Here is a 25628-nt window from a genome sequence, read left to right as displayed (position 1 = left end):
TATACAATTGCTCCTCTGCAACTATCTTGGCATTCAGCAGGAGATAGTGCGCTTAGCCTGAGTGAGCCCACCAACTCTGGAAAACAGAAAAGAGAGCATATTTTGCATGGAGAAATTTAGTAGCATGAACCCCCCTGTAGACGGTGTTCACACCATAAATACTATTGATATTTGTGGAGCAGGTCCTACACAAATAATTTATTTCTGAGACATTATTATGAAAGTGTATAAACACTGTAGTAGGAATGACACGTAACAGCGCTGAAGGCAACAGACGGCCAAATTTGTTATTATGTCTACAGTCCAGCAATAACAAGACTGTTGAGTTGTACTGTCCCAGCTCCAGAATTACAGTGACTGTCAGGACCACTCTATAATAACCTCATAGTTCCTATAACTTCTTCATGCATTGCATTTTTTGTGGAGAATAATTACAAGTAGATACCACAGGTTTGATCTGATATTTATGCTTAAATGTTTCACTTGTTCATAAATCAAATCCCTTACCTTAACACACAAAAAAGTATCCAATTAAATGAATGATGGATGCTATCAGTTCAGTCTAGAATGTGGGGAGAATGGTTACAGAGCTTAATATTTACATACTGAATTATTTACATTTCAAAACAAAATTTTGTTTTGTTTTTTTTGTATTTCCGATAGCATATATATTAAGCATCGTGATCTTTATTTTTGAACTTTCTTCAGCTGGAATGTTCTGTGTTTACCAAGCTGTGCTGCAAAAGCTGGGAACTTCAGTTGAGGACCAAAGCACTTTGTCAGCTTGAGGGCCCTTTCAGAGTAATTCTTTAAGCTCTGCAGTACAATGGATAAACCAAAATGACAGACGTGAGGCCACGGGTGCATTCACTGTGCCTTTCCTGGAGCAACTGAGCGGTTCTACTCTTATGTAAGACTGCAGCATGCTGCCAGTCCCTTGCATCGGCAGCGTCTGAAGCGAGCACTTCATGTGACCCTTAGCAATCCCAAATAGACCAATATTAATGTGAGACATTAAATGTACACGTTACGTAACCATTTCTCCTGACAGCCACCCAGGCCAAGTATTTCCTACTGACTGCTGCAGTAACAGACATTTAATTTTAACTTGCCACTAAAATAAAACATTCTGTGGGTAGAAGGAAGCATATGGGTGGGAATAGAGAACGGAGGTTATTCATGTCCCAACATGAATGTGCCAGAAAGATCAGCAATATTTTTTAGAGTTTGATTTACATGGCCAACTGAGTCTGACGGCGTCTATTAAAAAGTGCCCCGAGACCCATTTCATGCCTGCTTTTACTAATACAGCCAAAAGGAAAATTGCAAACGTCATGCAATGGTTTTTAATTATGCCTTTGCCGCCCAGTAAAACACTTGATTTAAAGTGTCCTAAAAACAGTAGGGTAGTTTTAACTTACTTAGAAATGCACTGACCTGGCATTCTGACTTGGTCTGAAGCACAGAGCCAGAAAAGTAAAAAATGCAGTTTCAGCATTTAAAAACATGGGAGAAGCAGACGACTGTCAATGTTGCCACGTAAGGCATTATAGCTGACACCCCTTACGTGCCGCACGGAAATGTAATGCTGTGCGGGACTGTAGCGCGTTTCAATGCACTGAATTTGCCCGATAACAGATCTGAAAGTCCTCAGGTTTTCCTCTGGCCTACCTGCAGCAGCGTGGGCTTTGTGGGGTTGCCAGCGCTCGCAGAATGCCCTTGGGGCAGGAGGGAATTGGGGGGGGGGGGGGGGGGGCTGTGCTGCCTGTCTTGCCCCCTCTCCAAAATCCAGCTGGCTTCTTATTGACCTAAACAGAGACAGATTTTCACGTGAAATTACACCCTGGGATTGTAATTTGTGCCGTAAAGAGGTGGTACTTGGATGTGGCTAAGTCTACAGTGGAATGCATGGTCCTTGTTTGATGCAAATATAGTATTTTATTTTGAAGCATTCTGGATGCTGCCGTCTATCTTTTTTTCCCCTGGAACATATAAACTGACCGAGACAAACCCAGAAATTAGGAGCGTTGCTTCTGGTTTGGGAACGGGAGGTAGGGGTTCCCACAGCACAGTCCCCAGACCCCCAAAACACAGCCTGCGGCTGTTGTCTGGTGTCGAATGAGCAGGCAGACATCTTTTGCAAAGCGCTGTGCACCCTTGGTTTGCGCTTCATGGCACAGCCCTCTCGCCTGGGAAGAGCATGCTGTGTGAGAACTGTTGCCAGCAAAGATGTGACTGTGACAATTTAAAAACTTGCTGAAATGGTACTCTGACTACGCCGTACATTGTATCGCCACAAATGGGAGGACACGCAGTTTTTAACCACGTTCATACAAGGTGAGGTGGTTCAGGGCAGAGGTCAGGTGAAGGACCTACCAAGGGTTTGTATGAAAAAAATGGATTTTTTTTACCTCAGTAGTTTGCAGCTGCCCGTATCTTCACTTCTGAGGTGTGTCCTTTCTTAGCGGACTGCTCGGCCTAGCCACCTGAGTTAAAAATTGCTCACAAATCACAGAATCACACAGAATCATAGGGGTTGGAAAGGACCTCTGTGGATCATCTGGTCCAACCCCCCTGCCAAAGCAGGGTCACCTACAGCAGGCTGCACAGGACCTTGTCCAGGTGGGTCTTGAATATCTCCAGAGAAGGAGACTCCACAGCCTCCCTGGGCAGCCTGTTCCAGTGCTCCGTCACCCTCAGAGGGAAGAAGTTCTTCCTCATGTTCAGACGGAACTTCCTGTTCTTCTGTTTGTGCCCATTGCCCCTTGTCCTGTCGCTGGGCACCACTGAAAAGAGCTTGGCCTCATCCTCCTGACACCCACCCTTCAGATATTTATAAGCATTTATTAGGTCCCCTCGCAGCCTTTTCTTCTTCAGGCTGAACAAGCCCAGCTCCCTCAGCCTTTCCTTGTAGGAGAGATGCTCCAGTCCCCTCATCATCCTCGTAGCCCTCCGCTGGACTCTCTCCAGTAGCTCCTCATCTTTCTTGAACTGGGGAGCCCAGAACTGGACAGAGTACTCCAGATGGGGCCTCACTAGGGCAGTGTAGAGGGGAAGGAGAACCTCCCTTGCCCTGCTGGCCACGCTCTTCTTAATGCACCCCAGGATCCCATTGGCCTTCTTGGCAACAAGGGCACACTGCTGCCTCATGGGCAACTTGTCATCCACCAAATCAAATATTTGTGTTGAAATGTTGGAAGCCATTTTGACATTTTATTTTAAAAAGTGTCAGACTGTTGAGTGAGGAGGGCAGAAATGCCAGTTAAGAGCTCCCTATTCTTCTTATGGCTGTGGTGGTCATCTGTGGGTTGGGTACCTGACCCTCTTTGTCATGTACCTGCAGGTTGAGGACAGACCGCCTAACGAAGTCTGGATGGCACAAATAATGAAATTGTAATGGTTTTGGGTCCCCGGTGTGACATGCTAAAGTGAAGCGAACCGCTCTGTTCCTGTACCCTGCAGGCTTGCTCCACAGGAGGCAGCTCGGGGTGGAAGAGGGAAGAACACGGACGGGCCGCGCCACGGCTCAGGCACTGTTCATGGTTCCCCTGTGACATTTGGTGGGTAACCACGGGGATTTCACTGCCAGGACTGCCTCATGTTATGCTGGTGGCCACGAAGTACTGCTCAGCGAGAGCTGGATCGCTGTGGCCCGGAGAAGCGCAGAGGTTTGGCCAAGGAGCCTGTGCCCTGCTCCGTTCCCTGTGGGTCACCCGGGGGTGGGGGAAACGCTCCCAGGCAGCCCCGTGCTGCCCCAGGGCCGCGCTCTGCGGGCAGAGGGGGCTGGAGGCCTGTTTCAAGGGAGGGGGGGCACACGGGCATACTCGCGGGGGAGAGCTGTGCCCCGGGACAGGGCACCGCCGGCCGCGGCCCCGCGGGCAGCTCCGCGGGCAGGCGGCGCGCCCGCAGGGTCTGCTGGGGGCGATGGCGGCCGGGCGGGCCGCGGGCGGCGGCGGCGGCGGCGGGAGGCGGCGGGCGGGCCGTGTCCCCGCCCCGCGGCGCTCTCCCGGCACACGCCCGCCCTGCGCCGCCGCTGCCATTGGGAGCCCAGCAGCGCCGAGCCGAGCCGAGCCCAGGCAGCCGCCGGTCCCGCTCCGCCGCCGTCGCCATGAGCTTCTTGTTGTGAGTAACCCCGGAGGGGTCATGGCGGCGTGCGGGGAGGAGGCTGCCCCTGCTCCCGCCGTCTCTCCTGCCTGAGGAGCGGGAAGGGTCCCTTCCTCCTCCTCTGCCCCGTCCCGCCGGGCAGGGCAGCCCGCCGAGGGGACGCGGCCGCCGCCCTGAGGCAGCGGGGCGGCCGCTCCCCGCCGGCAATGGCGCCCCTCTCCGCGCTTCTCCTCTCCGTCCCGCTCGCTCCCTTTGTGCCGCGCTCCCCCGGGGGCCCCCGGCCGCGCTGACGGCCGTAGCGGCTGCCCCCCTCAGCCGCGGGAGCGGGGCGCGCAGGGCGGCCGTTCGCCGCCGGAGCGGGCTTTCGGCCCGTCCTTGCCGGCCGGGCGGCTCGGGCAGCGGGGAGGTGAATTTAAAAAGCGGCCGCGCGGGGGGGATCTGCCGCAGTCTCCCCGTTTTTTAAAGAATTTATTTTTACTCCCAGCGAGGACGGTGCGGGCAGAAGTTTGTGCCCGTGGCGTTACCCGCGGTAGATAAGTTGGAAGCGGGCCGCGCTGGCGCAGGGCGGGCGGGCGGCAGCGCTGGGACGGTGGTTCCCGGCTGAGGTGATGGTTGCGCCGGTGAGCGAGGGGCGGCTGGCGGGGGCACGCCGCTGGCGGGAGGGCAGGCGTTCGCCGCGGCAGGAAACAGCTCCCTGAGGAGTCGGTGGCGGTTTAGGTGCGCGCAAAACCTGACGTTTTGCGATTCTGCTTCGTCGGCGACAACTGGATGAACTTTGGTCCCTCCCCTTGGGAACAAAGACGAGGTACTTCTGACAATTAACATAAACCGGTTCAGTGACCTATTAATTAAAGTAAAGATGTGCTCTAGGGAAGGAAGGGAAATCCAAGCCGCTGAAAAAGGCGCCCGTGCAGAGCCGAGCTGCACTGAGGCCTGCTCCCCACTGAGTGCTCTCGCGCGCTCCGAGTTACGTGCGAGCAGCTAGTGGGACCGCTGCCATGAGATCTGACAGTTGTTAAAGGCTTATATTGATAACCAACAGATGCAGATGTAGCCCGCTTGTAGGGAAGATACTTTATCTTGGGAGCTGGAGTGTTCTAGTAAGTTGTGTTCTCATGGAGACAAGTAACACCGATGCTGGCTTCCTTCTAAATCTCTCCGTTGCATTTTTTAACTCCGCCGTACCAAACCAGCTTGCCTGTCACTGTGCTTGTGCTGCTGTATACCCCAGGCGAGATTTTGAAAGACATCTATCGGCTGCAGGGTGGAAGCTGCAAATGGGAGGTGGGTACAAATGGCTGTCTGTGGATTCAGGTGCGGTGCTCCTAATGAGAAGCCCAGCTGTCCCATCCCCCTCCTTCATAATTCTCAGCTGCTGCGACAGAGAAGGGGAGGCAGGATTTTGAGTATGGTGGTGTCCTGCAAGTGTGGTTTGAAAATGAGAGAGCCTCTCTCCCTGTGCCGTTTGGCTAACTGGTAACAGAAAAGCATGAAACCTTCCACCCTCTGTCACAGACAATAATGAGAGATGCTTGTTTCTATTTCCAGACCCTTCTGAAACCTAGGAAAGAAAACCTTTACCCCTGCCTCCATTGTTTCGAGTGGTCCTGCTGGATGAAATACAGAAATGGAAACTGAAGTTGCTGCATGGCAAAGCTAGGAATGTTGGCAAAGCTGTCTCAGCTGTTGTTGGCGGAGTGTTGTAGATGGCACCTAATTTGCTCATCTGCAGTCTAGAAATGAGTTTTGAAAAAAAAAATTAAAATATGCTTGGTAGGTCTCAAGGAGATCAGGAAAGTTTTCTATGTTACTGGCACATAGTTAGGTTTTGTTTTGTTTTGTCTGGCCTCTTTTTTTTTTTTAAAGTATTGAGAAAGTTTGCATCACCTTTTGTCAAACTTGAATTTTGTGTTAACTTGGCAGAGTTATTCAAAGATGCTGGTCGGACAGATTTAGTGGTACAAACTTGTATTTTGAGCTGCAGACCCCCCACATTTTCACAGTACTTCCTGCATAGTTTTTCATAGCACTTTTTCACCCCCTCTTTCGCTGAGAGTTTCCTTTGTATGGAGGTAGCAAAGCTGATTGTTTGTCTGTACTGTTTTCTCTACGTCAGTGATACTTTTGTCTTTTTGTGAACTGACTCACTGACTCACAGTTTTGAACACGCAGTAAAGATGCGGCAGATGAAGCTTGTCCTTGTGCACTTAGACAAGAAATGTTTTCTAAACTACAGTGAACCTGTCACGCAGGTTTATTGTCGTAACTTGGCTGTAGCTTGTCAGTTTGACACTGAAGTGCGATATCAAAAGCTGTGTTCTGCTTGCAGACTTGGCTGTTATCAAATAACAGGGCGATTGTGCTTGGATAACACCGGGTGCTTGGGGCCCCCCTCGCGGGTCTGTTGCATGGTCCTTGTCTGCTGACAAATCCATCGCTATTATTCACTGTTGCTAGGGCCAGTGACATATAAAGCTACACTGGGGAGGTGGGGGGGCGGGAAATCAAGGGAAACCATTGTCTTCCCTGGTTATGGGTAACATTATAAAAAGACGGTCTTGTGAGACGAGTCACTGAATTAAAACAACTCGGTTCTGACAGCAGTTGTTAGTTTCTGCACCACTGTTTTCTCTTTCTGATCTATTTCTTCCTTTGTGAAAAGACTATAAACCTCTCCAATGGTTGAATAGGTTATCCTGAATCTTTAAAAAAAAAATTAAAAATGGCAATTGGACTAGAAAATATTTTCAGTTACCAAAAAATTCAGCTTGGTAAATTCTCTCTAAGAGGAAATTACAGCATAGTTGCAGGTACTTTAGCTTGCATCTCCAAGGAAAAAAATTAAAGATAGTTCTGGTAGGCGTGCCATATGGTAACATGCTTGTGTTATCCTGCACTGGCAAAACTTATGTAAAAAAGAAGCTAGATGAAAACCATTTATTACTGAAAGGAAAAGAACAATTTTATTATTGAAGTTGTTTGCGGAATTGTCTTTTTTTTAAAAAAAAAAAAAAAAAAAGCAGCCATCTACATATTAGTAAGTCTCTCAGAAAATTCCAGTGTATAGTTTTTTTAAAATGAGATTCATGTAAGTAGTTGTACCTGATGAGAGTTGGAAAGACTAGGAGCTGATGGAAACAGCAAGTAAGGGTGAGGACGAGTCGCTGTTGTTTGGGGCACATATGCTTATGAATCTCTGAATTGATGCGAAGTTAACTTGTAACCAAACTGGGGGAAAGATGTGCTTTTCCTTCTCTGTCTTATTGTCTAGCATGGCGGAGCCTAGCAGCTTCTTCTGATGTGTGTGGGTTATTTTTTTTTTTTAATTTAATCAAAATTATAGTTTTTGTGTATATGTATGTGCAGAAGGTGCAGTGGGATGTTACCTTTTTTTTCCCTTGCATCTCTTGCAGAGTAATACCACAATCAGCTGGTGCATTTGCTTCCAGATTGACAGGCATTGTGGCCTTCCTGATTTCCCTGCTCTTGAAGAACATCATGGCTATTTGTTGTTTCCCCTTTCTCAGCTTTCCTAGATGCTGAGTTGCTGCTACTTACCAAATGAAAGCTGTTTCTAAAGTGGGCAGTGTTTTTCAGCTTACTCTGGCTGGAGAGCAAGCAAGTGCTTCGTGAGTGCTCCTTCTGTGGTTAAAAGTTGGAGATGTGGTATTTATCTCCTCTTTATCAAGGACTCCCACAGAAGACTGTTAGGCACTTCTAAACTGGAATTTCGGTCATTGAAAATGAAAGTGTAGGCGTTTACAAACTGATAGAAATGGGAAATAAATACTTGTCGAACATTCCGATGTTTTTCTCCCTGTGTTTTAATGTACTGGTTTGCTTTAGTTTTACCTTGATTAGCGTAATACTGCTGTGTGGGTTCCTGAGCAGAGGTCAGCATAGAGGCTCGCGGCACATGAATATGTTGCCTTGCTGCAAAATCTGTTGGTTAACCAGTACTATTAGTGATGCGTTCAGTTATGTTTTTCCTTTTTTTTTTTCTTTGAAAGAGTACCGGGAATGAAAAGTCTCCAGAGTTTGCCTATGAATAAATTGGAGAGAGAACTGCAAATTTATTGCCAACTTTTTAAAGAATTTGTTTTTATTTTTAATTTTTATTTAAAGTCTTGGTAACAAGAGTCCTTATCAGAAAATTAAATGCTTTTATTTTTATTTCTTTTTTTTTTTTTTAGCTGCTTATCGCATTCATTAGTAGTGTTTGGCTAGTGGCTGAACTCCATGATCTTAAGGGTCTTTTCCAGCCTAAATGATTCTGTGATTCATTGAATTACTGGCTGTAGAAATGTATGCTTTTACCCAGAATTTGTGTTTAATGTTGTTGAAGTGCATCACTTCACTTGCAGTGTTAAATCTGTGTTGAATTCCTGTTTTGAAATGCCTGCTGTCAAAAGGTTTGCCCCTCAGCTGGCAGCTGGTTTCGCTTTCAAGGAAGGGAGCACCAAGGAACAGAAAGCTTCCAGAAACCATGGCAATGAAAAAGCTGCACAGAGGTGTTCATGTTGCTCCTTGTGCTGTCTGTGGTACAATTCATTTTACAGTTCTCGAACTCTCTTGAAAAAGGCCTTTTCAAGTGCTTGTCACTCTGCTCCCCTCCTCATTTATCTTCCCCAGAGACCCTGAAACTGTTAGGGTGCAGTTTGCTGATAGGGCTAAGCTCACTGAGGCACTTCTCATCCTTCATACGAGCTGGTTGAAGAAGCTAAACCAGCAGAAAACTATTAATTTCTATTTGGTGGGATTAGTTTTTTTGCTTATTGAGTTGCTTGGTGTCATTGTGTAGTGGTGTGAGGGATGGTGTCGGAATAATGGAAGCAGCGGGAGCGTCTGGACATGGCGAAGGACAGGGAGGAGGCTTCTTCCTTTTTCTGTGCAAACTGGCACTCGAGTAAGCGTAGTTGTGTTGCTAGCCCGGTCCTTCAGACTTCGTTCGGCTTTGTGTGTGCATTACTACCTGTTTAGGTTGTTGGGTTCTTGCCGTTCCCCCCCTATCAGTCACTTTGCTCTTTCTTGATAAGTTTGAAATATCTGCTTGTCGTGTTAAACTAGTGTACATTTTGAAAAAGTAGCTGATCCAGTCAGCGTACGGTGAGATGGAAATAGTCTGTAGCCAGCAATGGGCGAGTGCTGCTACCTTCTGTAGGGTTGGAGGTGGAGGGCTGCGAAGCTGGGTTCACGCTGCCGCCTGGCTTTTATTGCAGAAAGAGCGAGTCTGCCTCGGAGTAGGAGAGCTGTGCAGGCCGGTTCAGGCTGTGAGATTTCTGGGCTTGGAATTGCGTTTGGAAAAAAACGTTTGCCGCTAATACTTTGTTTTGGGGAACATGTAATTGATGAAGTAAGCGATTGGCACTTTTAAATGTTCTTAGATGCTTTCTTCTCAGTATGGAAGCATTTGTTTGCAATAAAAAAAAAAAAAAAAACATATGAAGAAAGGCATTGTTCAGTGTGAAAGTTGTTTACTACATTGCAGTGATGTCCGGTCTTAATTGCTTCCTAATTGTTTGCTTTTATGCCACAGTTGTTTTCCCTTGTTTGTCATTCTCTCTTTGTGTTTGCAGTGTAAGTGAACCTATGCAGTTAGCTATTTACATTTGTCAGAGGAGAATAGCGCTGGAACGGGGCTGGCTTTCAGGGGAGGATTTGTGCACGTGTGAAGTGGCTTGGTTTTTAATCTTGAAAGGTGCCAAAAGCATTTGATAATTTTATGTCAAGTCTTTGGATTTAGGACCTTTTCATGGCGACAGACAACCCAGGGTTTGGTAGGGACAGCCCAGGGGTCACAGTTGCATCTTGCGCTGTACACGTCCTGAGAGACACATAGTCTTTTTTATCTTGTTTGGACAAGGATAAAATACTAGAATTGTTTGGCACCGAGGGGTGGCTTAAGAGTTGCAAGTGTGGTAATATGTTTTTGTGCCCAACGCTGACAGAATGAGGCTGGTTGTTTTTCTTAGACAAGTAAATAGCTGCATTTAATTATGCCACTTTAAGTCTTCCATGGTAAGCAATAAGAAGGATATTGCTGCCAAAGCTATCAATAAGCCTTTGACCCACACATCAACTGAAACCACAGGATACGTTTTGCAATGCTTTTAGCGTTTGTAAACTAAGCCACTTCCTATTAAGAGTTAAGCTACAATGAACTTGCTGTTTGTTTTTTTTCTTTTTTTTTTTTTGAAAGTACACAGAGGGAGATTGTGGGTTATATATTCAAATGGCATAGAATCTGTCATCAGCTATAGCTGGATATGACTTAGTTGCTTTTCACAGACTTCTTAGATTTTTTTTTTTAGCCTGTAAATCTAATGATGTGGGATTATCAGGATCCAGTGCTTTGCTCTGTCATCTCTCTCTGTGTTGCTCTTTTAAACATGGCATTTCCTTCCCTTTCACTTTCATGGCACTTCTGTGGCCCCTGTGTAATGCTGGCTGTCAGTATTGTAATGTCACCTGCTGCATGATATGTGAACGTTACAGAAGAGAGGTTGTAATGGACATATTTATACTGTGTGAAGGACCATGCTGTGCTGTAGGAAGGTCAACATAGGTGAGTGACACTGAAAGCGTTTGGGAGGAAAAACTGGAAAAAGCCGCCTTGGAGTCTCTACGAGACAGCTAAGGGCAAGAAAATTACTTTTCTTTAAGTTTTCAGGGGACTCTCTTCCAGAGGAAGACATCTGTTGCATTTACCTCCTCTGGAAGGAAATACACTGAATGTTAAAATTGAACAGGGTGCTATAAATTTCCCTCCAGAGTTACACTACGTTCTCACTCCGCTATCCAAAAACCATGTGTATGCAGCTTTTCTGGATCAGTTTAAAGCAGATCATAAAGAAGTAACCATAAAGTTAATTTAATAGTTTTTCATATGATTTCCCAGAGCCAGCGTGGTGGTTAGTCTGCATGTGGATCGGTCAGATGCTTTTCCCAGGTCATTGCTGCCTGGGTCAGTATTTTGGGGAGGGGCTTTGAAAGAAAGGCATGAGAGCTGGGGATTGGTTGTCTGGAGAGGCGTGTAGTTGTGCAGCTTACATTGATTCTTTGATAATAAGTTCGAAATTATTTCGTATTTCTTAGTCATCTTGGTAGGTCTATGCCTTCCAGGACCTGACACCCAATTTTGTGCAGTGTAGTTAAATGTGTAGTGCATCTCAGATGTGTTCTGTTTAATTCCAGTCTTTGCTTTTCATTTCAAATATGTAGCCTGAGTCAGCAGACAGTAAATTAACGCTTATGAGATGGTAATTTTGTGTTAATAAAAAGACAGTCCCCCACTGTGAATTCATGAAAGTAACAGTAGCTTTTTCCTTGCAAATCTATTTTGAAACTTTTAAAAGCAGTACTTGGAAGCGAATTCATTCACTCTTCTCTTGCATATTTTTCTGGTTTTTTTCAGGAGAAAGTTAAGAATAAGGTGCAGCTTTTTGGTCCCTTTGGGCCTTGCCTTTCAAAACATTGACTTCGGTCACTCTGATATAACTTGCAAATGTAAACAGTCTTTCTTCCTTTGTTCTGTCTTCTCCTATTCATCTTGAAATCCAACTGCGACCTTAGCTTTTTGTCCCAACTTTCCTTCTGTTTTTTTGCAAAGACATTTCTTTCTTGTTCACCCTCTTCTGTCTTCCTTCTCCAGTTCGCAGCTGTTCCTTGGCAGGAATCCATTCCTTTTGTTATTCTTACATACTTCCTGTGATCCTACCCATATTTCAGTTGAGTTTTGTTTGAAGTTTGCTTCTTTTCCACACACTTGGTTTTTTTTGGTTGTCTATCCTTGCATTGCATCTTTAAACTTGGTAGTTTACCTCCAGGGTTAATTGCTTGTGTGCTAGAGATATGGGTGCTCCTGATGTACAAAGTCTTAATCCCTTCCTCAGTGAAGAAGAACATATTGCGGATGAGAACTCATAATGCCTGGATTTGTTGTCTCTATCACAAGTCTATTTCCTTTCTTTATGACAAAGAGAATAAATGAGCTTCAGTAAGCTTTGGTGAATTCTTCTTTTCCTAAAAATTCAGACATCCGATTTTTGATATAGAAATAATTTCAACCCAGATAACGATTGGGTGGGTTTCCTATGTTCACCATAATAAAATAACCCATATTTTGTTATGCTAGCTGGTATTTTAATTGTATTTTTTACAAACCTCAGTAGCATAGTCCTGGTTTTGCTTGAACAGAGTAATTGTTTTAGGCACTTGCTGGATGTTCTAGATCCAGAAATACAAATGGCATTACTATGTCTTTTACTTGTCATACTTTGTAGCAACAAAATGCTGTTCTTTCTAATGCTGAAGTGCAAGTTTTACAAAAAATCAAATGTCTCTAGTGTCCTATTATTAACTTTTGTGGTTGACAGCTCTTCTTAGGATTTCTTGCTGCAGTATGAGTGGGAAAGAGGAAAAATCTGTATACTTAAATTCTCCATAGAACAGTTAAACTGGCTGTGGACTCAGCTGTCAAATGCACAAGCTTAAATAATTTCAGAAGTATTCACCTATGTATGTAGGAGCTATTGTTCTCCCTCAGATGCTTCACACAGGTGGATTTTTCTGATATACTTTGCAAGATATAAGCAAATTGTACTAAAGATAGTTCCACACAGCACATACAAGATTGTATTAAATACGGGGGATGTGTAAGAAATGCTTGGTGGTAATACAGTGTATTTTTGGAAAGCTGTTAGATTATTCATTACTGCCTCCTGTCCATTTCTTCCTGCTGTTGACTGTGTTATTTCTTGCCTCTAATGACTGTTCTGTTATTTCCTGAATTCAGACCGCATTTTATCTATTAACCAAAGTGTAAGTGTAATCTTACTTATATGCTTTGAGATTTTCTGTTAGGAAGTTGCTTAGTATTTCTCATTCGCCGTGTTCCTATCGTCAGCCTGTTTTGCGTGGGGATGACAATAAAAGACAGCATTTTATAAAGTGCTAAAGTGACTCCTCCCCTGTTAAAATTTAGTTAAGTTTCTCCTTTTGTAATTTTGCCTTTTTCCTAAACACATTAACAGATTGTTCTTTTTATTATGTTTAAAAGGATCGAATACTGTCTTAAACTGTTTAGTCTTTTTTTTTTTTTTTTTTTTAAATGCCCTGCTGTGATTTCTTAGGTTGTATGACTAGATTTGCTTTAGTCATTCATAAAGCATTGGTTTTCAAAAGCACTGATCAGCATTTTGGGAAACCATCCAGGTTCTGAGGCATGTTCTTCAAGCACTGTATTTGGTGTATAAGTAAGAATCTAATTTGATACTAGAACCAAGCTTTTATTGCTGCAATTTATCATCCTCAACGGCTTGTAGATCGCTTTCTGAAAAGCTCTGCTTCCTCCTTTGTTAAATGTATTTAAAGGGTGTGACTATTACAGGAAGATATAGTTTAGGATGCAGAGGGCATTAGTAATGTAAAGATACAAAGGGAATTTAGCTGAATGTAAGGAAATCTCTGTAGCAGGAGGAGCAGTTTGCTGTGGAAAGTAGTGTATACCTTTTGTATGGGCAGATTTGTCCTTGTTTTATCAAATTTAGTTATTTGATGTGCCCCTCACTTTCCTCCTGCCCCACCAGCCGGATGATGTGTTATGGGCCTGGCAGTGTGCAAGGCTGGCAGAGGCAAGCTGGAGCTCTCTGGGCCACTTGATAATATTTCCAGTTGCTTGTTGAAAGATCTTGAACTCCTTTATGCCTGCTTAAATGGTTTAGTAAACCTTCTTTCTTTATTAACATTTCCTTAACATTTAACATTTTCTTTAAACACAGTCAGATGTGTTATTGAAAGAAATAACCCAGACTTGTAGCTGTATCTATTTGCTTATATTTCTTTTATAATTTGCTTAGTTGCATCAGTAATGGTACTTTCTAGTTTTGATATCTGATCATCTGTGGATGCTCGTATTCTGTGGTTGGTTTGTTTCCCTCTCTTGTTGGTATTCACTTTGACTGCCAGGCCAGGACTTGAATGTTATTGCTTCCCTCTTAAGAAGAAAAAAAAAATACTGTTCCGTTCCCTTGTGTTCTGCAAGACATGTGAGTTGTCTAGTACTGCTTTTCAAGTTTCCATGCGTCTGCATAACATGTGCTGTGTCATCCTCACTCCCACGTGTGTTACCAAGCATTTTCCCTCTGTGTAATTGTTTTCCTTTAGAACATAACATTTTCTTGGAAACATCTGAGTGACGGGTTTTAAGAATTTCTCAAAAATACGCAAATGTTCTTCTCCCTGCATTTGCTCTTGGCCCTGTGTCTTCATTATGCATATAACAAATTAGAGGGAGACCCTCTGAGATGGTTTGGACGGCAGACTTCGCAGGGTTGAGTCTTTCTGCAGGTTTTGATGGGTATGGAGCGCATAGGTACACTTTTGTTAGCAAATGTTACATAATCTTCTGTCCCAGGCATTTGACTTTGTTGTTTCTGAATTTGCTTGCCACGGGGCAAACTGCATTCTCTGTGGCCTGAGTTCTCCTACAGCAGGCCTTGCTGCAGGGTACATACTGTATCTTCAGCTTCATTCAGTAGTCTACTATTTACAGATTGATTGAGTCCTCTTTCTTCAAAGGAAAATGCACCATACCCTCGTGTACAGCAGAAAAGAAGTGTTCAAATGGCTTTTTAGTGCCAAGCTTTATGTACAGGAAAGGTAGGTTTTACAAAAGTGTAGTTGTGTCTACTGAAGGACATATTAGTACGTTCATGCAGTAAACTGTGGTTTGAACCTTCGTGGAAACTAAACTTTGAAACATAACTGAGTGAAGTTCTGACTTCTGTTTGAATTCCTGCTGTGCCCTCCCTTTTAAGTGAGTTAATGCTAATTGACAGAAACAAGGGTTTCCTAGGAAAAGAGGGGAACACTAGGGAGAAAATAGGGCTATTTAGTTTGCAGAGCGCTTAATTACTCACTGAAATGGTAAAGATGCTGAACTCCATCTCAGTGGTCTGTAGGAAAAAACAAAGCAGTTGGAGAGGAAGAAATACTTTGTGTTCACCTTCTTCAAAGCTGCTAGTAGCCTGCTCTGTCAAAGAAGTAGTACATGAATATTAGGATATTAGAATCTGCAGAAATAAATCTGATTTTGATTATGCCCTACAGTTCCATGATGTGTGTCTGTGTGTGTGCACAGCACACGTCAGTATTAAAATAGTGAGGGAACGTGAATCTGATTGAAAGAACGTGACAAAACAGCCAAGACCAGTCCTCAGCTGTCTTAAAAGTCCAACTTCTGTTTGTCACTGCTAAAAGCCTCTTTCTTGCAAATTGCAGTGAAAACATTTTGAATTGATATTTGGTGGTTTTAAAGCTCTTGGAAAAAGTCTGTGGAGAAACTTGGGAGCAGCAGTGCAGTGACATGCATAAAACATGCAGAGTGAGCCTTTTGGGAGACTGCAGATTTTATACCATGGACACATTACAGTTCTGCTGCTGTCTCATGTCTGCCTGCTTGTCTCTGCAGGTCAATAGGGCGTGCTTGGCTGACTGTACTCCTTTCTTTTTTCATCAGAATTTTTCTCTGATGGATACTTTTGTATTCTTCTCCTTCTGTCTCTGGCCTGTCCCTCTGCTCGCATTGCCTAGTACTGCTGTTAGTCCCACAGACGACAATGCTTGAGAAGTTGAGTCACTTCCGCAACTGTTGGCTGCTCTGGGGATTAGTTTAATTGTGGTTTTGAGTGCACAGACAGAGCTCTGGTAGTATCCAGTGAGGGCAACTGTGACTTGCCGTGTTTATTTTGAGGATTTTCCAGGAGATGAAAGTGTATTAAATGAACCCATTGTAAATGAAACAAGGGAATTTATTTTGTGTGTTAGTATAGCAAACCGATGATGATTTCCTGGTTACAAGATTGTGTTTTGGACAGTTGCTTGTTCCTTGTATTACGAATTGTGCTTACCTGGGAGAAGGGTTGCATCCAACTGGGTAAACAGCAGGAACACAATTGTCACCTACATGGGTGGGGTTGTAGTAGACATGAGGGTTGTAGTGTAACACCTCCCCCTTGTTTACAGGCACATTCTGAGCTTGCAGATGGAAAAACGGAGGCGGAGAGATGCGGAGAAGCGTAGGTGCCTCACTTGGCTAGAAAATTGTCTGTGGCCACCTCACATCTTCGTGGATTTGGCACCAAGTGTGCCGCTGCAGGGCTAGCGAGGGCGCGTGTCGAAGGGAAGAGTTAACTGGCCAGTTTCCAAGGGCCGGTCACCCGTCCCCTAGTCATAGCTCAGCCAGCAAAAGTTTGTCTGCATCTGATTTCTGCTGGACAAATCCTGCGTTTGCTTGATTTCACTGACTCTAAAATGTGTATGTATAGAAGAAAAAAAATATTTTAAGAATGTGGATGTGGATGTGTTATGACAGTTTTTAACACTGGGTGGTGATGGTTGGAACAAGCAAAAGCAAAACCATTCCTTAAGGCTGCCTTAAATAGCTTGCTCCTTGCTGGAAGTGAATCATCGGCTCTTAACATGTGGAGTCTTGTGTATAATGATACCTGTATTTTTTAAGAGCTATTGATGAGATGGTGACTTTTTAATCTCCCTCTTCTCATACCATCCTGTGTGGAACTTCAGTCTATGAAGGCAGCTATTTTTCCAAGAATGGGAAGCCATATTTTAGTCCCTGCCTTGATGGGTAGAGAATTAAAAATCTCATAAAAATACCTATTTCACTGTCAGTACTTTGGTAGAAGGAGGCACCGTTTCAAATAAATTATAGTGATAATGATCACTATACCCCTTGAGAAGCATGTTCGGGTTGAAGAGCCTACAGAAAATTGAATTTACTCTATGGTGTAGCAAAGAAGAAGGATGGGATGAGGAAGGACGGATAACAGTGTTTCACTGAAAAGAAAAAAGCGGGATTTAGGATTTTGTCTGGATTTGTATTTATTACATTTCCAGACATTTGAAGAAGCTCCTTTTAGGAATAACCTGTGTTGTATTGCCATCGTTATCAATTGCCTGTGCTGAAAGATAAGGACATTGTTTTAAATTCCTCTGGTCTGTGATACTTTCTCTTTGTTTAAGATGAGGAAACTTTTGGATTCGTGTTTACTGGGGGCTTTTTTGTTTTTTCCAAGTGTGGTGTTCAAAACTTCAAAAAATGGTGTTTGAAACTAAGCTTTTTCCTTCCTTTCTCTTCTGAAAGGACCTGCTGCCTTTTGTGGAAAGTTGTATTGTGTACCTGTTACCTTGGGATTTATTTATTTTTGAATCTGAATTTCTTGTTGAGCTGTGAAGGAGCTTTTTGGGGGAAAAAACCTTTCTTGCTGGGCTGTGAAGGGGCTTTTGGGGGGGGGGGGAAACACTGCAAAGATCCACGGTGAAGCGGCTGCCGTGGGCAGCTTGGCTGTGCTGAGCAGAAGCGCCGGCGAGGAGGAGAGCTGAGCGGAGCAGGGCCTGTCTTCCTGCCGCGGAGAGGCCTTGGGGCTGGGCAGGGGCTGCCGCCGCTCTCCGCAACCCACTGCCGGGCCCCTGGCCGAGGGGAAGGTGCTGCTGGGGAGACCCTGGCCCAGGGAGGTGGAAAGAAAGCTCCCTTCCTTGCACCGAGGGGTCAGGTGTTTGAAAAGACAGCTTAGTGTAGGAAGCAAATCTTCTCAGGAGCCACTGTGGGAATGTGGTGGGGATGGGTTTGCACAGAATTGTCTGGAAGCCTGACTATTACTTTGGCAGAATGGAGTACTTATTCCTGAAGATGCTCCACGCAGCTTTCGTGATGACAGTGCTGCAGAAGGAGCATGCTGAAATTTGGAAAGAGGTGACTTGGCTCCGACTCCTTGTGTTACAAAGCGTGGCACAGGTCTTTTGTAGCCTCGGCAACTGGCTCTGGCTTGGGCAGGCAAATGTGAGTTAATCACACAGAGACATTCCTCATAAAGTGGAGGCCTCCTGGTTGCTAAGTGCAGTGTTAGCTTTGGGAAGAATAATTTCTTAGGCACCCCTACTTTTTTAACTTTGATATTTCTATTTTCAATTAATTACTCTAGGTGTAATACACAATTCAGGCTGTTCTTGTATCTAATACTAGCTACACTGGGCAACTTGAGCTGTTTGCCATTGATCTAAATATTTTCTGTTACTGTTTCCTGCAATAGAGTGTGTAAACAGTAAACAACACGTATTCTGTTTCTATAGGAATGACTATGAGTCTATGGAAATTTTTCAAGTCAGTTCACCTGATTCTTCCTTAAAAAAAAATGGACAATGAAACAAAGCAAAACAAAAACCCTGGGCCTGAAATTGCTTTCTAACCACTGCCTGCACCTTTTGGGAGAGCAGCTATGTCATGTAAGGATTTGGCAGCTCTTAACTCTTTCCCAGACTGGCTGCTTTGATTTTCTTGGTGATCTTGGCAGAGTCTGTGTTTCCCTCCCAGTGAAGAGAATTACACTTTTTACAGCTTAATCTTTGTCAAGGTTATTTTTGTTAGATGGGAGTGCTCTTCAGAAGGTTGTTGCTTTTATTAGTGTTCGGAATAGTACAGTGACTGTATCTGAAGAATTTACAGAGAGCAGCATTTTTCAGGGTGAGACCTATCAGCCTATGCACGTAGAGTCTCTACTTACACGTATGCTTGCTGGCTTTTAACTCTCTGACTGTGCTGAACAGCCTTCAAATACCTCTTAATGTTGAGTAGTAACCCAGCATCGTACTGTGCTGGAGCACTGCAGTATTCTGAATCTGACTTGCATGATGACACCGTGTCTCATTTCAAACTGTTAGCCCTCTCTGCTCAAGGGGTGTCAGTCATCTTCATGGGAAGTAATACCGGGGAGTAGGAACAGCATTTGAAAAATCGTCTATAGCTCTTGAATAGCCAGGCCCCGGGGTTTCTCGTCCTGCCTCAGAGCCTGGCGGAATTGCTCGTTTCTCTGGCCCATTGCCCCTGTAACCTTTGAGCGTGGGACTGAAGTGTCCTTGACTGCCTTTCTCTGTCCGAAGCTGGTGATTACTTCATTTGTCTTTAGACCTGCTGCATGGTGATACATCAAGGAACACCAAGGTTGTGGGATGCTTGCTTCCTGAATTCTTACGTGTGTTACCTCCAAATCAAAGTGAACTAACTGAGACAGGCTTATTTTAATGAGTGGGAATTTGACTGGAAAATAATTTACTTTCTGGTATTGTAAGAGCTGAAGAAAGTAATGTCAGGCTCACACACTTTTTCTCTTCAGAACAGAAATGTTGTGACTCGTTAGTTTTATAAATAGAAATGCTAAAGTAAAATCTTGCCAGTGCAGATTTTGAACATGTACAACTTAATTTTACCTGCTGTTCTTTTGATGCTGTGATTGTCACAGGGAAAACGCATTTAAATGCTGCAACAATTGATTTGATTTCCAAGAAGTAGCTTGAGCTTTTTATTTCTATGTTGATGTGTTGGCTGTTGGAAACTAACATGATCACACTCTGGTGTGTCTGTTCTTAGCAGGATGTTACAATTTGAAGCTCCATATTACTGTTTGAAGGCTTGAAATGTTTGCTTTTCTGGAATTTGGTTCTCACAGTGTTTCTGTGTATTGGGGTTTGACAAGAGGCACAGCAGGAGAAAGGAGACAAGGAGGTACAGAACTAAAACTTGGGGGCTTCTATGATAAATTTACTCTTTGGCCTTTGGCAGTGAGTTGCTGCTTCAGTTTCCCTGTGTCTAAGGAGACGCTAATGATGTCTACTTCAAAGATGCTTTGTGAAGATTAATTAGTGCTTGCAAAGGCCTTTGAAGATGAAAAAGCAAGAGCTGAAATGTGAAAAGTTTCCATGCCCCAGGTAAACGTTCTGTGTACTGTCCTGAGTTCGGCTTTTTCAGGATGTATAGAACACTTCCAGATATTTTGAAGGACTTATCTCAGTTGGGCCATGGTGGTGAAAGCTTTTAGGAGGCACGGAGTGGTATAGCGACTTGCAGAAGTTAGTTACTTGCATGTTCCCCCAAGCAGAGAAAGGAAGATTATATCCCATGCCTTCAGCATTATGTACCAGTTAGAAGAATATATATGGCAGGTGTATCCTGAAAATGGTGCCACTGCAGCATTTTCTGTTTGTTTTTCCCCAGGGCAAGTTTCTGTCCTTTCCAGTGTTTGATAAACAGTCCACTGATGAGCCCTGTATGAAATGATTTATGGTAATTGCAGCACTGTGTTATTGAGCTTACAGGTGGCGTGAAACAGATTCAGGGAGCAGTGCTCTCTATACTTTTCAAGGAAGTTGAATGCTTCTGATATTTTAATAAAGTCTTAATTTCTTATAAAACTTGTCAGTTTGGTATGTGATGTGCAAGTAGGTGTGTGTATGTGTGGGGGGAAGGTGTTCGGGTGCTCACATCTTCTCCAGGGTGATGTCTCATCTTCTCCTTCTTCCGTTTTACCAATGGCATAGGAATTGCGTACTGTAGAAGTACTGCATTAATTTGAGATGCTGTAATGAATTGTTAGTGAATTATGGGATAACTTGGTCTGGTTTTATTCACTCAAAGGGAGTTTGAGGAAAACTTTAGAGCACTGTCAGTATTTCAGTGGTTTAGGTTGTGGTGCTGCTGCAAAATGGATGGGTTGGCAGCCTGGGTAGAGGCAGGATTTGGGCTTCACTCTGCATGTGTATGTTTGGTTGTGAAGCACGCTAGGTTCGGGGGTAGGCTTTTTGCTGCTCAGTTTGAGCCGTGTTAGACACAACAGTAGGTAAGAACTTGAGGTTAGTTCTGTGGTAAGAACAAGCTGTGAAGTTTTAAGTGTTATGCATAAAAGGATGCTAAATTTTTCTGTTTTAATTCAAGATTCCCTGGGTATGGAGCAGACTTCATAGAAAAAGATAAAAAGCTCCACTGAAAGACGACAGCGTACAAATAGTGGGGGGTGAGGAGGTCCAAATCAAGCCAGCCAAAGGGCTTCTCTTAGGAGCATGAAGATTTAAATGGCTCCTTTCCTGCAGTTAACGAGAAGTGTGTCAAGAGTTTAGGCTGAATATTTAGCTGCTTTGATAGTAGAAGATCTGCCAGTGCTGTGTTTGGAGCTGAAGTGGTCTGCTGAGGCAGCCTGGTAAGAGTGCTGTAAGCACGACGCCTGAAGATTTTCCTTTCTTCTGGAAATGTCACCTTGCTAACCTAAGACAGAACAGCCTGCAGAATCCACATCATTAAAAACCCTCCCTGTCAGCAGATGACTAGATAAAATTACAGCTTTGGAGAAAATTTTGTGTTCTTGCTTACAAGCAAGTTGTGACGTCTTTGTGAGGCCAAGCCGTGCGTGGGCTTCTTGCAGCTCGGAGGTGTGGCTTCCTAGCCAGGCTTCCAGGCTCATCACGGCTCAGTGAGTCAATTGCTTTAAGCACCTTTCCTGATTTAGTGCTAGGTCGAACTGCATCTGGCACTGCTGTAGCTGTACTTACCTACAAAAATAGAAGGGCATAATTTGCTAGAAACATTGGATGTGGGAGTGAAGGGAGCAAAACGTCCTGGGAATTGCGAGAATTTTTTGAGAAGTCAGGTCTTGGAAGACTAGAAATTGGTTGTGACAAATAGTGGGGATGATGCAACGTGTTTCCCATTTCATGACCTCTTTATGTCAAAGGAAAATGGGATCTTCAGTGTGGCATTTCGGAGGGTTTCTCTGTCCCGTTTTACTTCTGCATTGATGTGATGCTTCAAAACTGAAGAAGAGTTCAGAGACTCTTAACGGGGAAAGGCAGGTGCTGCCTCCTGGCTCGGAGTGTTTTAAAATCGTGGTAGAAATAGCTCACAGATACAGCTAATTCTGTTACGGAATGTAGGTGAAAATAAAATGTCATTCTTGATCAAGACATCTATTATTCTGTGTATTGTTCTTGACCAGACAGAACTCTTCAAAAGTACTTTTTTCACTGAATGCTCAAGGAGTTGAAGAAATAGATCTGGAACAAGAAGACGACTTTCTAAATCTGTGACTTGTAACAGGTTGACGTAATAGGAAAAAAATTCGTTATGTATTTGTTTTGTTTGTTTTAAGATCCCTTCAGTTCAGTGTTGGGAATGATAATGTAGGATAGCAGGAATAAGATGGTGCTGTGGTCAGGGTTTAGGGAGGAAGCAGGATTATTCAGTAACGTAACCATTTGAAGGGATAGTTAACTGATGGTGCTAAGGTATAAATAAATGAGGATTTTTTTTGTTAAATAATAGGAGAGCTTCTGAACTAAGAAGGTAGTTGAAATAATGTTTGCAGCAACATGTACAACTAGACTTCCCAAGAGCAAATATGCCCTATATGGGTTTTGGCTTAGAGAAGCTGTATTAGGTTGTTGAGTCCCTGAACTTTTGTTTGTTTCGAGGAGTGTATGACTGTGCATGTACTTAACTGGCTTCACATATGGTGAACTGCATAAATGCATGGAATTCTGATAATTTATGGCAATAAATTGCAGATATTTCCATAGCACGTGATAAGTAGCAGCTTGCATTTATCCTGCTTACTTTTCTTTTTTGGATGCCTGCCTGCCTTTCATTTGGGACTGTTTCCTGCTCTCTTAGGATGGCTGTGCTGAATTGCAGAAGTAATGATCAGAAAGGTAGTGGAGGAGAACATGGAATGGCTTATTTAGAATAGTTGATGAGACCAAATCATTGTGTATTCTGTTGGTACAGCTTTTGCTGGTTTACGGGGAAGAAATTGTCTGTTTCTGGGAAGGGAGCAGCAGGGATTCAGTGATAACTAATGATTTTCCAGTGTGTTGTGCATTCTCTGTGTCCTTGACCATGGAAGATCTCTGCTGGGCGTTCAACAGATCTGCAGTGACTTGATTTGTTACCTGGCAAACACATGATCTGGGGTGGGTACAGTGTGAATTCCCACCCAGAGTTTTCTCAAAATAAACTGTTTTATTTAGGGAGTTCCTTCACCATGCTTTCCTTGTGCCTTGTTCTCAAACCCTCATCCCTTCTGTTGGCTTACCCTTTTTGCTAAACATCTAAATAGTTTATTGGTTTAGTTATTTCATAACCTTTTTCCAGTTACTGCTTCATGTGTTTCTATACCGTCTTCTCCCTCTGAACAAAGATTTTCTACTGAAGTGCACTTTGATCTGAATCCTCTTGGTAAGTGCTTCCTCTGTCTGGATGGAGCTTTCTTCATCACACTCCAGCAGCTTCATGCACCCAGTAGTAGTTTCTATAATGAGCTTGTAGAGCTTGCCTTGGGCAACTGCACCAGACCAGTTACCGCAGTTAAATTTTTCAGTCTTCATTGTTGTATGAAAATGACAGTATTGTTAAAGAGAAGGTGATGTACGTTAGGTTTTGAAACATGGTGAAAGGAAGACTTAAGTTTTAGCAATTGGAGATTCTATGTAAACAGTGGGGTCAAAAGGAATCTCCTCTTTTCCTTTCTCATTTATGATGGAATGAATGACCTAGCTTTGGAGTAGTGGTAAGCCTGTAGAAACCTTTGGTTTGCTTTCCGTGAAAGTGATAGAAGTTGGTTTCCCTCATTGTCTAGTTATGGTGGAGTGAGAACAAAATCTTGTGAGCAGGTTAGGGAGTGCTGTGCTTGTGTTTAGCATGTGCTGTTTTTCTTCTGCTTACACTGACACATGTGGAAAGATAACGATACCAGTCTCTCTTGCTTTTCAGTTGTGAATGTTACCTTGCGTCAGCCCTGTCCATGCAGCCGTACACCAAAGCAGCTGCCAGATGCTTTATGTTGTGTTTTTACCCCCTGTGGTGGCGTAGTGGCTATAAAGTGGGTATGTTCCTGAAGAGCAAAACTTGGGTCTCTTAAGCAGTCAGTTAAAAGATTTGGGTTTTTTGTTTGGTGGGGTTTGTTCAGTTGGTTTTGCTTCAGAGTTGGTTTGAACCTGGGCTGGCAACAAATGCAGGTGGCTGGAGGGGTGGGAGGTGAAGGGAACTCCCTGAGCCGCAAAAGCTTCTTACTCCCTACTCCCACTGGGAAGCAATTATTTTGTTTAAGATTTGAATCTGGTATCCTTGCTTAGGGTGAAATGCAAATGACTGGGTGCATGTTAGAAGTGTCCTGTAACAGGATATATGGGAGCCGTATGTTTCCTCTTCCTACTTCTGGCTCTTAGTTGCATTTAGTAGGTGACTGCATTGGTATTGTTCTGGTGTCTGTGTGAACGCACATGGTCTGTTCAGCTGTATCCATCCCACAATCCCTGTTAGTCCAGCCAAGTGCTTCTTTACAAGGGTTAGAACACAGGATTGCTCTGCAGGCCTGCGGGAGAGCAAGGATGCTGCTGCTCCTTTGCAGCAAGGGGGAGCCAGAGCAGGACTGGGACCTTAGAAATCTCTAACCAGCTGGCCTTGTGGGATCTGTTTAATACCCAAAGATGCACCTGCAGAGACGTTGTTACCTACCCAAAAGAATTTGGGGAACTCATTATTTATTTCCTGTTTCACTATGTTTTCTTCTTCCATTGCTCTTGTTCAGGTCTTAATATGTTAGGCAGTTTTGTCATATGCTTGGCAAATGACGCGTTCACCATCACCTGTCATCATGTGTTTTGGAAAGAACTGTTTTTGTTGTGTTCTTTGGTGCGCATTGTGTCTCTGCTAGAGCTGTTGGTGTTCAGGATTGTGGAAAAGAGTGATTATCTTTGTTAGTTTTCTGTAGATGGCTGTAGTGTGGCGTGGTGGGGAAAATGAGGTGGAGAATGAAGTTTCTTAGAGTGCTTCTGTGTGACAGTGTAGCTATGCTAGCATTGCCCCAAAGATAAGCTGTAACCCTTGCTTGTTCAAACATGGAGTATAAATATTTAGTGAGCTGGGGAGAACTCTTATGCCCCACTAACAAAAACTTCTGTTCAGTCCTGTAGAGAGATGATGAAAAATTGGCATAGTCTTTTATATAAAGAAATGAGCACTGGATGATACTTGTAGTGAAATTTCTGCGGTCTGGGCTTCACATCTTTCCGCTTTGTTTCATGGGAATTCAGAGCTCAATTTTTTGCCTTTTCTGACAGAAATCTTTTCTCAGTTCATACACTAAAACACTCACAAATATTGGCCCATTTGACACTTTTCTGCAAATATGTGGTTTTACAAATCATATTTCTGACATATTAGGGGTTGACGTGCCATCCAGGCTCACTGCCATCATTCAATGTCTAAACTTTTTTCTATGTCAGTCTGTGTTTTTCAAACAAAATTGTAATTAAGAAAATGACTTATATGAAAGTTGTAAAAATTGTCATCCTTGTTTCTTGCCTGACTGGTGGACTGAAAGGTCTGCATGCTGTGACACCAGGGGAAAATGACATAGAAAGTTTGTGGAAAATGTGGAATTGTATCAGTCTTCAGCTAAAGTGTTCGTGTGTTTTTGAGCAACTGTATTTAAAAACTGAGTTCCTAAACAATACTGGATACTGGAAAAGTTACTTTACGTTGGTAGCTAAGGTAATGTTCTGAAGCAGCTAGGCCTGCAGAAAGTATGCTTTCCTAAGTAACAGCAGCTGTTTTTGAGGAATTAATAGTAACTACTTAACACATCATACCTGATTTGAAAAGACAGGGGTCTAAACAAGCTGTC

General features: G+C 43.6%; 1 protein-coding gene across 1 annotated transcript in view; it reads left to right on the top strand.

The window, feature by feature from the left end:
- Positions 1 to 4018: 4018 nt before the first annotated feature.
- The window catches only part of MOB1B (MOB kinase activator 1B), a 40150-nt gene continuing 18540 nt past the window's right edge, over positions 4019 to 25628 (top strand). The window contains exon 1 of the mRNA XM_075420787.1: positions 4019 to 4122. Coding sequence (XP_075276902.1) covers positions 4109 to 4122 — 14 coding nt within the window. The 5' untranslated portion in view covers positions 4019 to 4108. The remainder of the gene's footprint in view (positions 4123 to 25628) is intronic.

Source organism: Opisthocomus hoazin, chromosome 5, assembly GCF_030867145.1.
Source record: "Opisthocomus hoazin isolate bOpiHoa1 chromosome 5, bOpiHoa1.hap1, whole genome shotgun sequence".
Taxonomy (NCBI): domain Eukaryota; kingdom Metazoa; phylum Chordata; class Aves; order Opisthocomiformes; family Opisthocomidae; genus Opisthocomus; species Opisthocomus hoazin.
Note: the sequence above shows the minus strand (reverse complement) of the source record. Positions and strands in the feature narration are given on the sequence as shown.